Source organism: Zeus faber (assembly GCF_960531495.2).
Source record: "Zeus faber genome assembly, chromosome: 21".
NCBI lineage: Eukaryota > Metazoa > Chordata > Actinopteri > Zeiformes > Zeidae > Zeus > Zeus faber.
Genome location: NC_137208.1, coordinates 21,006,898 through 21,021,490, shown reverse-complemented (window position 1 = coordinate 21,021,490; position 14,593 = coordinate 21,006,898). Strand labels below are relative to the sequence as shown.

Here is a 14,593-nt window from a genome sequence, read left to right as displayed (position 1 = left end):
CCCGGCCACGTTTCAAGGCCTTTTTTATTTTCATCCGAAGGACACCTCGCAGATGAAGACGTGCTCACAATTAGCCCGCGGAGCGGATGTCCATCACCGGCGCTCGAGGAGCAAATGAAAACGATCCCGTCTCGATGTAACGCGTACATTTGCCTCGGTCCGTCCAGCTCCGGAAACGCCGGTGCACATGTTGATGAAATACTTCCTGCTGCTGCCGCTGCCATCACGGCCGCGTGCGCGTAGCATCCGTTGAGACCGTTCCAGAAAAGCGTGGTGTCTATCTCCGTGTGTCGGCACTTTATATTCACAAGCTGATACGGGAGACAGGTGTTCCAGAACGTGCGGGCGGGCACAAAATCACACACACACACACAGACACACACACACACACACACACACAGACACACACACACACACACACACACGGACGCTATCCGTTTGCTACGGTTGCTTCCTGTAAATAAGTATAAGAGACGGCAAATGGTGCCTGGTTCTGAGCTGTTTGCAGAACGCTGAAGGGCAATTTGTCTTAAATGACTCAGTTAGGAATCCATTTCGGGCAGCAGCAGCAGTATGCCAGATATCAGAGCAGTGTGTGTGTGTGTGTGTGTGTGTGTGTGTGTGTGTGTGTGTGTGTGTGTGTGTGTGTGTGTGTGTGTGTGTGTGTGTGTGTGCGCCCCCCCCCCCTTGTAGGGTGGAGCCAGGGCGGAAAGCTTTGCTTTTACATGAATGTGTGGAGTACGCACCAGCTCGATATGTCGCGGTGGCACTTTTTATTTCACCAAAGACAATCAATGGCAAATCAAAAATATTAACTTGTGAATTCCATTCATATTAAAATATATATTTAAATATATTATAATATGCTGTATATTAATATCTGCCAGCCATATATATATATATATATATATTTCCCATAATATTACACAACACTATAGAATATTTAAGTATATAGTTATAATTTATATCTTATTCGGTCTATTTTTATTTTGTATTTTTTGTATTTCGGTATACTCTGTATATGTATATTTCGCATTTTTTTTCATGCCTGATTATCCACTGTAAATTCTCGTAGTTGAAAATGTTTTTGACGAAACAGAGAGTAAAGAACAAAAATAAAGAATATTGATATTGAGTGAATTTATACAGCGTTTACATCGCCTGTTGGCGCACTTAACGAAAGCGGAATACGATTGGCTGATACCAGGGAGCTGCTTTGAAGATTTAAGATAATGCGACTGGCGGAAGAAATCGGCTTCGCGGAGAGCAGCTCCCGGAGTGCAATTTTCGTGGCTGCAAACGTTTCCCAGAATGCAATAACCCCGGCAGCCAGATCGTTCGGTTGCCACTGAAGCTCGCTTCAACTGACGCCATAGGTTTTCCATGGACAGGCGGTGTTTACTCCATCCATCGGTCAATTTCTGTGGAGCCACTTAACGCGCCGCGTCTCAGGGTGATAAAAGAAAAACTAAACAACGGTAAAACACAAAACAAACCGACACAGCAACCGCTGGGATTACATCTCTTCCATCTCTCAAGGGGATGTGTGAGTGGAATGGCTTGACTGACGTTGCACTCCCAAGCAGGAGGAATCAGACAAGGGAAAGCGGGGCAACGCCGCATTTCCCATCCGGGGGCGGAGCGGGGCAGCGGCAGACGGTGATTGATGGGGAAAGATATGGAACCTAAAAACCCGAGGGCGCCCGGCGTCAGATTACTTCCGCGTACCTCGCTCGGTAGAGCCGCGCGGCGCGTACGCGCCCACACGCCGAGTGGATGCTGCCTCAGGGGGCCGGAATCACTGCGATTTCCTTATATCTACTCAGGGAGGTTTGATGTAGTTTTCAAAGCGTCGCTTCGCGGGGGCAATTGCGCCGTAGTAGGTGTGGCTGCTCACCCATGCCCGTAAGTCGAAGGGGAGTTCAACCGGGGTCGTACGACCTCCCCCCAAATGACAAAATATCCAAGCCTGCTGCTGCTAAACTTGCCTTGCCCCTACTAAGCTCGTTCTGTGGAATACTCAACTCTGATTGGTCGATAGCGCAGCATTAGAAACTGCAACTGAAGAGTTGAAGTGATGAGTCCAATTTCACACAGTAAATAGGTTAGTTACATGTTGGGACTATTGTTTTTTGTGGAAGCTCTTAAACGGGGCGTACTAGTTATAAAATAATTTCAAATGAACATTCCAACACATGTCAGTGTATCATTTTAGTATAAATATTATATACATATCGTATACTTCTTACCCTACAAGTACATATAGTATAAGTAGCCATATAATGATCGGGATAATGTGCGGCCAGCTGGTCATTATTGCAAGATAGAGCCCAACAGGGAGAGGTTAGGGGGGTTATTTTGCTATACATTATGCCTTACCAGTACTTGCATCCTGGAATTGTATTATTACATAATAAAATATTATTACATAATAAAATAAAAAAATTAAAATTAAAAAAATATGTATTTTATTTTAAATAAAAAATATAATTACATAATAAAATAATATTTTATTATTACCTTTATTACATTTCACTGCATATATGTATGAAAGTATGTACATGTATGTGACGAGTAAACCTCTTGAATCTGAATCTGAATATTCATCATGCATCTCTTACCGAGTCGTTTTACTCAACACAATCTCTTGACGTCATAGTCTAGAAACTAGTTGCGCACATACGTTCAGTCAAATCTCAGCCCGGTTGTTGGATCATTTCCCCAGTGGAGATCCATCACAGTGAGACTTATTACGACTTATACACTTATTGCATATTTTATTTATTATGAAACTATAATTCAATCTCAGAGTCTTGGAAATTCGGACGAGCAATTGTTTCCTGCTTCCTAATCTAAAGTGATTAAACAGTCAAAGGCCTTAAATAATGCATCCCGTTCTCAATTACAATGAAAAGGTCCAAGTTTGAATAAATAAATTGAATAAACAGACCCATCTCTTTCACAAGGCTGGCCAGCGCCGAAACCCTGCTCTGACAAAGTCACTTTGTCGTGTTTACCAACAGGTAAATATTTATCGCTGTTCCTGGACCCGTGCCCCGGCCGACCCACGCAGGATTTATTTTATTTCTCTAAACTAACTGTACGGTGCCTCATCCCTCTGTAAAATTCAAACATGGAATTTATTTGTATATTTTTCTCGTTGTTCTCCTCTATTCTATCGTTTTCTAACTGGTGTCTAGTCTGGTGTTATTTTCATGTGTTAATTAAGGATCAAGTCTTATTTATGTATTTACTTGTTTATTTACTTATTTATTTATTTTTGCACATATTTATTTGTTTACGTACTTGTTTATTTATTTACTTATTTATCTTCTTATTAATTTATTTACTCCTTTTTTTTTTTTCTTATTTATTTATTAACTAATTTACACACTTTGACTTAACGGCACCCACCCCGCCCCTGTCCCTCCGCACCGTCGGCCTCCCAACCCCATTCAGCGTGGATTAGCACTCCGGCGGACGCGCGGACACGTCCACTTCCACAGATTATCGATCCCGGCGTGTCGCGTGAATACCCCTCGGCAGATTGAGCCCAATCGATGGGCGAGCCGAAGCCAACGTAGTTTTTACTCCGGAGAGAGAGAGAGAGCGAGAGGGAGAGAGAGAGAGAGAGAGATTGTTTCTCTTAGTCAGACAACTTATCGACAGGCACTCCCTTTCAGCGCAACGCATCTGGTGTTCCTGTTGAGAGGGAGGGAGGGAGGGAAGAAGGATGGCGGCCTCATCCAGGCATTAGCTCACTATCTTCTACTCCCCGGAGAGAGAGAGAGAGAGAGAGAGAGAGAGAGGGAGAGAGAGATTTTCACTTGGTCGGCTGTGCAGTGACTTGAGCCTGTTTTATTAAAAAAAAACTGCCATGGTGTGTGTGTGTGTGTGTGTGTGTGTGTGTGTGTGTGTGTGTGTGTGTGTGTGTGTGTGTACAAGTGGCTTAGAGCACATCATCAATGGTGGTCCGCAGGAAATAAAGTGGAGCGCGGTTAATTAGTTCCGTGTTGACGCGCTGCGACGCTGTCACTTCACCCCCCTTTCCTTCCAAGGCGGCATCACTGGATGAGCGAGCGGGGGAGCGCAGCCCGCCCCGGGTGTTATGGGATTTTTTGGGGGATTTTTTATTTTTTATTTTTTTGGAGAGGAAATCCGCCTCCAGCGCGCATTTGCCACATTAATCTCAGCGAGAAAGAGATAAGGGGGGAAAATATTCCCGCCCTAAAAAAAAACAAAAAAAAAAACGGCTGAGACGGAGGCTTGAGCCGAAGCCCGGGAGGTGGCTGTGCGAGATGTGCTTGCTCATCCCTTGGCAGAGCGGAGCGAGAGATTACAGCGAAGGTGACTTTACATCACGCGGCGGTATTTTTGTTTGACACGCAATATATGTATTCCGGTGCCCACACACACTAGATAGGCGTGGGAATATTGAAGCGGGGGGGGGGGGGGAGCTGTGAAGACGGCCTCCGCGAGAGCAGACAGGTGCTGTCGCAGGAAAGGTCTTCTCAAGTTGAGCGAAGCAGCAGGAAACACAAACCCCCCCCACACCCCCGTACCCGGCGTCTTGACGCCCCGGAGGCGAATTAAACCCACGGCCGCTTTGGAGTCGGCGGAGCCTCGTCTCCGAGGGGCCTCGGCGGCGAGAGCAGGGGAGCCGAGATGAAAAAGACGCCTTTCAATTCCGCCGCATCTTTGAATAAGAAAGAAGAAATAAATATAAGGCGCAACGCTTTTTCACTGCAAACCGCTTGCGTCGACAACAAGAAAAAGGGGGGGGGGGGGGGGTTTCCTCCGAGAGCTCTGTTTTTTGTTTTTTTTTCTTCCCGTCTTCTAAAAATGACGGCGGGAAAAGGTCTTTTTTTTTTTTTCGGCTTTTGTTTGTACAGTGCTGTTGGACTTAAACGAGCTCACGGAGCGCCGAGTTTCCCTCCCATCCCGGGGGGGATTTGAGGTTTACGTGTCAGGTACGGGCGTCACTCTCGACAGACACGATGAGGCGGCGATTATCCTCCTGAAGAGATCATGGAGAGAAGACGGTATTGATCAGTGGAACGAGGGCCCATTACCCACGTATCGCCCAACGTTTCCCTGAGACGCATTACAGATGAGTCACACAATGTCAACGGGCTTGAGTGGCGATGCACGTAACTCCGAGCGCCCGGTTACGCCTCAGTCCGAAATGGCCGCCGGTCAAATAATGGAGAGGACCGAGGATAAATAATTGGGAGAAAAAGGAAATGGCTCTCGTGAGAATTCTATCCTCGACTCAGAGCCGAACCGACTCTTCTGACTCGTCCCACCGACCGAATCAAACGAACGAAGAGTTGGAAGACGGAGCGAATCCTTCCACTGAGTGGCTCGTGAGTAGCCGAATCTCCCAAAAGGAGCCTAACCTAAGCTTTATTGGCCCCAGCTCTCAAAGACAGATCGTCTCAGACATCTCAAACAGCGGTCCTTGGCAGAAGCAATGGCTGCCTTCACCCATCTTTTCCGCTGGTACAACACGACGCTTTTAATCGTTTTAAAAGCTGCAGGGATACTCGGGAGGGGGTTTTGTAAGACATGGCACAGGGGGGGCGGGGGTGGGGGGGTGGCCCCGCTGTAATGGGAGATGTTCAGCACAAAGGCCTTCAGGCGAGCTTTCAGAGAGAAACATGGCTAACGCACAACCACCAATTGATTAATCAATGCTGCATCATGACGCCATTGACCAGGGGGACAATGTAACACTGACACTCCATAGAGTGGTGCCTCCGCCGCTGAGACTCATTCCTGGAAATATATGGGGGGATTGGGGGCGGTTTTTTCGGCATTTTGGGATTATTCCAGTCAGAGCACAGCAGTGTCAGTTGATTTCGAATTCCCAACTGGCACCCAGTGCGGATGGACGTGGGTAGGGATGAATACTGTGCAAGCTGCAGTTGCAGTGGTGGAAAAGTATTTTCTAGTTTATAGATACTACAAAGGTTCATTCATTTCCTGCTATGAATACGCCAGGAAAAAAAATGCACTGGAAAAAGTCATTTAATTTTGACACCAGATGTTGGTGGCTTGACATGTTCCACCCTTAACGCATGAACTTCAATTGGTTGATTTTTTAAGGGTTAACGTTCCAGTTTTGGTTTTGGACTTGGACTGATCAACCATGTCTCAAACTTAAATGTTGCCATTATAGAAACCTTATAATGGCTCGACTTAAAAAATAGTAAAATGTTGCAGAATTAAAAAGTACGGTATCTTACCCCAACTGAGCTTTCTATTTTTCAATGCTGCCGCTGCCACTTCCCCCGCTTAAATATTTGGACTATATCCAACCTTGACTACTTCATGGCTAAATTCATTTGGAATGGGAAATGCCTTAGAATTAGACTCCAGCAGCCTAAGTTCTACTGACGGTCTTTTCAATTACGGGCTCTCATGGCCTCGCGGAGGATCGGCGGCAATTCTAAAGTACCACGGAGGTCAATCCAAAGCAGCTTTAGCCGGACCTCACACGCTCCAAGACCTCGACTTTTAGGACTTCATAAATCATAAGGTCGGTTGCGTCATCGCCCGTTCCCTTGAGACGTGCAGAAAGCATTACGGAGAGGCCCATTCCAAATTTGTCATTCTACCCCATTATGCTGTAATTTTTAACCATTCACAGATTCTTCTGCAGAGCTACGTGTATATTGCCCGTTTTACGTACATTGCCCCCTTTGTAGCTTGTTGAACTTTATAATTGTGATTGGCAAAAAAAAAAAAAAAAAAAGCGAGGTGTTTGCTTTGAGATGCAATGGAGTCCCCTAAACCTTTAAATTGTGCTCAAGCACAGCACACAAACTCAAGTTACACAGTTACATTTCACCTGTTCTTCGCTCAGTGAAGGCATGGCGTTTTTTAATTCAATAGGCCTCCTTCTCTCCTGCTCGGAGCAGCGGGATCCAGAGAGCGCCGCATATAGAGAGATGATCGTGAATGGGTAATTCCCATTGTCTGCATCCGTGGTCTCCTGTGGTCTGCCTATTTATGTCTGCGTATAAGCAAGGGTGTGTGTGTGTGTGTGTGTGTGTGTGTGTGTGTGTATGTGTGTGTGTGTGTGTGTGTGTGTGTGTGTGTGTGTGTGCGTGTGTGTTTTACTCTGTCTGGTTTACTGCAGAACAGAAGGGATGGGAGTGGGGCGGACGGCAATGTTTCCCCTGCTCCACAGGTTTGTGCAATTCAAACCTCCTGGGACTCCCATAATGCAATTTTTGGTAACCCACGCCAGCCTTGCCAGAGATAATTACAGCAGACATGCGCTCATACTGGCCCCAAAAACAAACTAAGTAACCTTTCCTCCAGACAGACCGCGCAGTCTCGGCCATAGCTGGAAAGAGAGTTGAGGATTTCTACTCGAGGATAATTATGTAAAATATATCAACGGAAACGGCAGGTTAACCCCGTTGAGATCGTTGTCATCGTTATCACAATAACTTGTAGTGACGCAAGAGCGGAGCTCGAACGATTCGCTGTTATTGAACAAATCTACCCAGGAGTCTGGGATGACTCCGGCAATAGAGTTGTTTGTAATAATCCTAAAAATAAACCGTGACCAGTGAAAATTTGGCAAATCTACAATAAACCAATAAACATAACGGTAAACAATTGACAAGAAAAATAAACAGGAAACAAGAAAAAAATTGGAACTATACAGTTAACTTAAAAATATCTGACCACAGACAATAAACCAGAGAAACAAACCTAAATTTAAACAATAAACATCATTATTACCCATGGTGGGTGGGTTTTTCAGCTGAGATTATCATACATTTTGCAATACATCAGTTGTCCAACATGTATGGCTCAGGGAACATCTGGGACTGAATTCTGGGAGAAACGGATGTTCCTCGTCGTCTATTGAGAGTTATTGTTCACCTGTGTTCTTTACAGTGTACGGAATTCGGTGGCAAAATGTTTCGCTGTGAAATCCATTTTTTCACTCCGATTTTCACAACTTTCCTCTCTCTCGCTCTCTCTCTCTCCCTCTCTCTCGCTCCCTCCTGCTCTCTCTCTCCCTCTCCCACTCTCTCTCTCTCCCTCCCGCTCTCTCTCTCTCTCTCTCTCTCTCTCGCTCTCTCTCTCTCTTTCATTCTTGTCTTCCCATCTCTCCTGACAGTTTGAGAGTAGCGCCATGACGTAAGATTGTCTCCGGCGAGATGGAGACATTTTTTCCCCCCTCTCCCGGCAATCAGCGGAGGGCTCGGGGTCCTCTGCGTCGTCGGAAAGGAAACATGACATCTCGGCGTCCCCGCAAGGAGACAATCCAAAAAGATCTATAATTATACACTGAATAGCTCCCTTTGACTGATTAGTTAATTACTTTTGGGGAACGCGGACGTTTTTCTCTGACAGCCGTTGCGTCTGAGATGTAAGTAAATCAAAACGAGCGTCGAATTTGCTGCTGCCTCCGCCGCACAATGGGCGCTCACACAATAGATGACTGGTGCTCGCCTTTGTTTTATGAAAGAGAAGCCGTGTACCGAAATCCTGTCATTTATTAATTATTGCGGGATGGGAGAGGGTTGTTAATTTCTCTCTAGCGATGAAAAGTTTGCCTCTTTTTGGAGATTTGGCCCCTTACAAGTGACTCAGAAAAAACATTTGTTCAATTTTCCAACTTGTCGTTCGTTTGATTCAGTCGGCGTAATCAGTCAGAAGAGTCGGCTCGGCTCTGAGTTGGGAATCGAATTCCTCGCGCGAATCACATAATTCTGTCACTTCACTCTGTTGGGAAGATTGCAAAGTGTAAATTAGTCACATTCAATTTGAGTAACGCCAAATGCCATCACCGATTTCTCCCATGAATTGAATCCCCAGGAATAATTTTCTGTTTTGGCGGCAGAGGATTCGCTGGTGGATCTCGTTTCGAGAATCGATTCAGGCATTGTGGCCTCCGCTCGGGGCACATCGTGACTCGGGGCTCTCGGCTCTTTTTCGTTGGCGTCTTCCAGTCTCACCAAATGCTTGAGCGCCCGGCTGCAGTTACCAAGTTCGCGAATGAGCGACTCTTTCGCCGGACAACTCCCGAGTCGTTGAAAAGATTTTGTTCGCTACGACCGAAATGTTTGTGAGACCTCCATCACTTAACCTTCAGGCCCTTTGGCAACACTCACTTTACGTAATTCTGATCCAACGTTACATTCCCCCCCAAAGCGAGTTCTGTGCGGTATCAATGGGAACGTAATTGTCCTTCTCCCTTTGTCGTTTTTCTATTCTGCAGGTTCCATCGCGAGGTGTTCCTATATCAAGTACCACTACTCCTCTGCCATGATACCCAAGAACCTCTCCTACAACATCACCAAGACCATACGACAGGACGAGTGGCACTCTCTACGTAAGTCTCGGAACATTGTTTTATCGTATTCATATTCATATTGTTGTCTTCCTCCGTCCGCACGAGGACAAAACCTTGTCCTTGCCATGAATTCTGACTATGCAAGTAAAAAAATAATAATAACAAAGTATCTGGCGGAAGCATTTTTCCAGCGCTCTGCATCTTGATCCTTAGAATCCAATTGGATTGATCTTCCAACCCCCTCCCCTGGAGCTCCTCTAAATGCCCCCATTTAGTCTGAAAGGGTTCCAAAAAATAGTTGTGTTCCACTGTCGATTAATCCCGAGGTTAGGTAATGTCTTCCCAGTTAGATTTTGATGAGGCGCTTATTGTCCATGAAATGCTTTTCTTAAATGTTAACGGTCCGCTTCATCGAGACTAAAAAAGTTTGGTGCGGGAAACTCCGGTAAAGTGCTCGAGGACACTGCAGCGGAACAAACTGAATTACCATTCGGACAGACAATTCTTACATTTAATTTAAATTTATTTTATTTTTAATTTTTTGGCGTCTGGGCTCGACCGTTCAGCCCTCACAGCGAGGCATACGGAAAACACAGGCAGGCTTGGTGAGCTAGAAACAGGAGGGATGAGCTTGAATCCCCCCCATTGGATAGAAGAGCAGAGCCCAACAGGTGGATGCAGGGGAGGTGGAGGGAGCGCAGCAAAGAAGGCAGCAGAGCGGGAAGGAACTGGTCGCTTAATTAAGCCGGCCCATAAGGGCGTGTGAGCGCGTGGCGCTGTCAAGTTGTCTGACAAAATTGCAAGCTCGACATCCTTTGTGGGAATCGATCCCTTTGGCCTCGCCGCTGCCATTATGGAACCTGACTCTCTCGCTCTCTCTCTCTTTGCCTCTTTATCTGAAAACCTGATCAAAGAAAGAATTTTAGATTTTTGAGGGATTAAAATGAAATTTGAAAATAAATCATCTTAATCTAAAAAATATATCGAAGCAGCTATTTTGGGCAAAAAGTAGAAGCGTGTTTTCTTGGCTGCCTGAAATGGACTCTGCCAACTCTGATGGAGAGCGGACAGCTGGGTACTCTGGAGCCTAATCTCGCGGTAAGGTTCAGGGTCTGTCCGTCAACAGATTCCAGCGGGAGAGAGGGCTTTGTTAGGATAGCTGACATTCAACAAACGGCTCCCTGCGAGGAGCGTAGGCCGCGTGGCCGGCAAGCTCTGGGCTCTGACCCCAAACTGTCACTTTTTCTCACTTTCCGCTCAGCCGGGGAAGAGCCCACTTTCCCCGTCAGGTGGAAGCCGGGTCCTGTGGGGGGAGGCTCCTCTCAGAGCCAGACCTTTGGTAATCTGTTTCCTTTCATAATCTTCCTCCCTCGCCCCTTTCCTTGCTTTCGGTCCTCTCTGTATTTTTTCACCACGAGCGCATGGAACCCCGCGAGAGGAACAGTCGCATAAAGCGGAACCTTGGCTCAGAGATCCATGTTTCTGTCCATGTTGTTTTTGATGTTGCAATCGCAGGAGACTGATAATTATGACAATATTTTGTTTGTTTGTTTGTAAATTTGTGAATTGCAGTGGTCGGTGTGACCATTTCAATATTGTGCACAATGTTGAATTGCCAGAAAGCCAGAAATAATTACAAAATAAATAAATTATAATAATAAAATAATAATTATAAATATAGCTGCAGGCAGCAATACCCAGGGTCCAGTTTAGTCATGTTAGGTACGTATTACAGGTTTCAGAGGTTCCAAGGTTCCCGAATCTGATTCAAGATTCAAGATTGAAGATTCAAGAGGTTTATTTGTCCCATACACATACGTACTTTCATACATATATGCAGTGAAATTTCAGTGCAACGCACCCGGTGATTACACACAATATGTCCTAGACTGAACACAGTAGCTGCCTAAGAATTTCTACTTCACCAACTAACTGTTTCCTAAAACGTAATGCAGTAAGTCGAATACTATAGAATAAAATAAAAATATAAAGAATAAAATAAAGTAAGAACTCAAGGGTGGGGGTACAGAATAGATAAGGGGAATAGGCTTGTGTATATGGGATAGACTTATGTATATGGGATAGGCTATTTATGTATATACAGATATGTGCATTAAAGTGGCATGTGAATAAAGTGAGGTAGCGTTTGTGAGATATACAGCACAGTATACAACAGTATGGCGCAGCAATACGGTAACACCGAACAACCCAGAACAGTGACACAGTATACGGTACAGTATGCTACATACAGTACAGTAGGTAGTGGAGCCGATGTGTGTGGCTCAGTGAGGACCCCTGGTGAGTTCAGCATTGACAGTTCTTATGGCTTGCGGGAAAAAACTCCGTCTCAGTCTCTCTGTTCTCGCTGTGTGACTGCGGAGGCGCTTGCCTGACCGCAGCAGCTGGAACAGTCCGTTTGTTGGGGTGGTGAGGATCCTTCGTGATCCTGCGGGCTCTGCTACTACACCTCCTGGTGTATAAGTCCTGCAGGGAGGGGAGGGTAGCTCCAGTGGCCCCCTTCTGGCCATCCAGGTGCATGAGCGTGGTGTGCAGTACCTGGGAGACCACGTCATCCGTGGATCTGTTCTGCTGGTACGCAAGCTGCAACGGGTCCAGGGTGTGGGTGAGGGAGGCGCAGATATAATCCTTAATCAGCCTCTCGAAACACTTCATGACCACCAAGGTGAGGGCCACTGGATGGTCATTCAGGCAGGCTGGAGAGGCAATCTTCACGACAGGAACGACGGTGGACCCCTTGAAGCAGGACAAGACCAATGATTCAGCCAGGAAGATGTTGAATATTGTAGTGAACACCGGGGCTAGCTGGTTTGCACAGGTCTTCAGTACTCGTCCAGATATGCCATCTGGGCCCGCAGCTTTCCTGGTGTTCACCCGCATCAGAGCCCTCCTGACGTCATGCTCGGACATCCCCAGTGGTGTAACTCCAATTAGCCGGCGAGCTACCGCTGCTGTTGCCAGACTCAAACCGCGCATAAAAGGAGTTCAGTTCGCTGGCTAGGAGGGCGTCCACACTGTTGGCTGGGGAGGAGCTGCTCTTGTAGTTTGTTATAGTCCGCAGCCCCTGCCATAAGTGTCTGGTGTCCAGTTGCTCCATCTGTAGCTCCACAGTCTCTCTGTACGTCCGTTTAGCGTCCTTCACTGCCCTCCGCAGATTGTATGACGCCGCTTTGTAATAGTCCATATTTCCGGATACAAGACTGTCGTTGTAAGCGGCCGTGCGAGCATTCAGGGAACAGCGGAGGGATTTATCGACCCACGGCTTCTTGTTTGGAAATATCCGATCTTTCACTGTGGGAACGATGCTGTCCGCTAACGTAGCCAAGAATCTCACCGCTACGTCTGTACACTCGCTGACGTCACTTGAACTTGATTGGAACATGTCCCAGTCGACGTCAGTCAGGGCGTCCAGAAGCGCAGCCTCTGATTGTTCCGTCCACCGCTTCACTTCCCTCGTCACCACCAATTCTTGCTCGATCAGAGCAAGAATTGCTAAACGGGGAACCAGCGAAATCGTGGCGTGATATGATTTCCCGAAAGCAGGGAGCGAGACGGTCTTGTATCCGTTCTTGTAAGGTGTGTAGCAATGGTCCAAAGTTCTATCTCTCCTGGTGTCACACCTGATGTGTTGGTGGAAATTAGGCCCAACTTTTTTAAGGTTCGCTCTGTTAAAGTCCCCAGTCACCACCACAGCAGGACCGGGATGTTTGTTTTGAAATCCGCACAACACATCATACAGGTCCGACAGTGCTTTGTTGGTGTCCACTTGCGGTGGAATATATACGGCTGTAATGATGACCGTGCTGAATTCCCGGGGGAGATAAAATGGACGGCATAAGATTGTCAGCTGTTCCAGGTTCGGCGAGCAGGAGCGGGAGAGAGACATGGTGTTGTCGGGGTTACACCAGCGGTTGTTTACCACGAGGCAGAGGCCTCTACCTTTGGATTTCCCGACTCCACCAATCTGTCGCCATGGAACACGGAGAAGGCCTCGGCTGGACGAATGGCTTCATCCGGCACCAGAGGGTTCAGCCATGTCTCCGTCAGGCAGGGGACGCAACAGATTCTCGTGTCCCGTTGAAATTTAATGCTCGCTTGAAGTTCATACATCTTGTTCTCCAGAGACTGAACGTTGGCAAAAAGGATGCTTGGCAGAGGGGGACGGTAAGGTTGCGTCCTCATTCTGACCCCAATGCCGCCCCGTTTACCATGGTGCTTTCTCCGTTGGCCCACCCGTGCATCCACGAGTGATGCACTCGTGGATATAAAATGGATATATATGGTTATCTCTTATGGTGTCTCTTATTGTGGCGGCGCCACTATCGCCACTATCGCCAAACTCTCACTCTGCGCTCTGTCATTTTATGCAGGGACTTTTGGAGCATACCGAGGGGCTCTCTCCTACCGCCGATTCTTTCTTTAATTGCTCTCCTTTTGTGGGTATGGGAGCTGCGCCGGCCTCAGGTTGGGAAGAGTGCAAGTTTGAGTTCAAATTGGCACTTTGGGAAGACCAGCCGCGTCAGCTCCGGGGGACCTCATTCCCGCTGCGTGCTGCCGAGCGTGGGAAGCACCAGCGCTCCTTCTGTATGATTGGCTGTTTGTGTCACGTGTTTGAAGTGACATATTTACGGAGGTTTACGAAGGTAGTCGAACTTATATAATTTTAGTGGTGACTTCTTTCTTTGAATTACATTTTCAATAAGTTACATCTCCATGAAATACGACAAAAATTGTGGTATTTCGGTAAGTAATTGCCATATCCCAGCTTCTATTTTTCCGACACCTCGCTGGATCTTCAACGCATCACTCATTCGAGTGGATTCCACATGTTCACAAGTTTTTGTGGACTACTGTTTTTCATATTTTTCATGAATCCGGTGAAGTAATGGGGACCATGGAGATAAAATATAAATCGAACAGATCCACAATCTACCAGGTAAGAAGCCACATAAATGTACACGTAAACGCAGTTTGTAATGTTGAACCACTACAGAGCGACGGCGTCTATACCGCACACTGGACACGGTCGAATGGACATTCTGAATCAAAACATGTAAATTTATAATAAATAGAATGATGACGTCATAAAGCGTCTTACTGTAAATCGCATCTTGTTCGTTTTACTATAAATAGTGGCATGTCAGTCAAACAGGACCAGCTGATTGTTTTTTAACAAATTTCTGCTCTGTATGTGGATCGATTTGGATGAAACTTAAACCACGAGAAGCTTGTGACCTACCGGTTTAAATGACA

At 46.5% G+C, this 14,593-nt stretch overlaps 1 protein-coding gene across 1 annotated transcript in view; it reads left to right on the top strand.

Moving 5' to 3' along the window:
* tmem178bb (transmembrane protein 178Bb) overlaps window positions 1-14,593 on the top strand; it is a gene marked incomplete at both ends in the record, with an annotated part of 100,827 nt that overhangs the window by 35,408 nt on the left and 50,826 nt on the right. Inside the window, one exon of the mRNA XM_080022802.1 lies at window positions 9,248-9,361. Within this exon, the coding sequence (XP_079878928.1) occupies window positions 9,248-9,361 (114 nt within the window). The remainder of the gene's footprint in view (window positions 1-9,247; window positions 9,362-14,593) is intronic.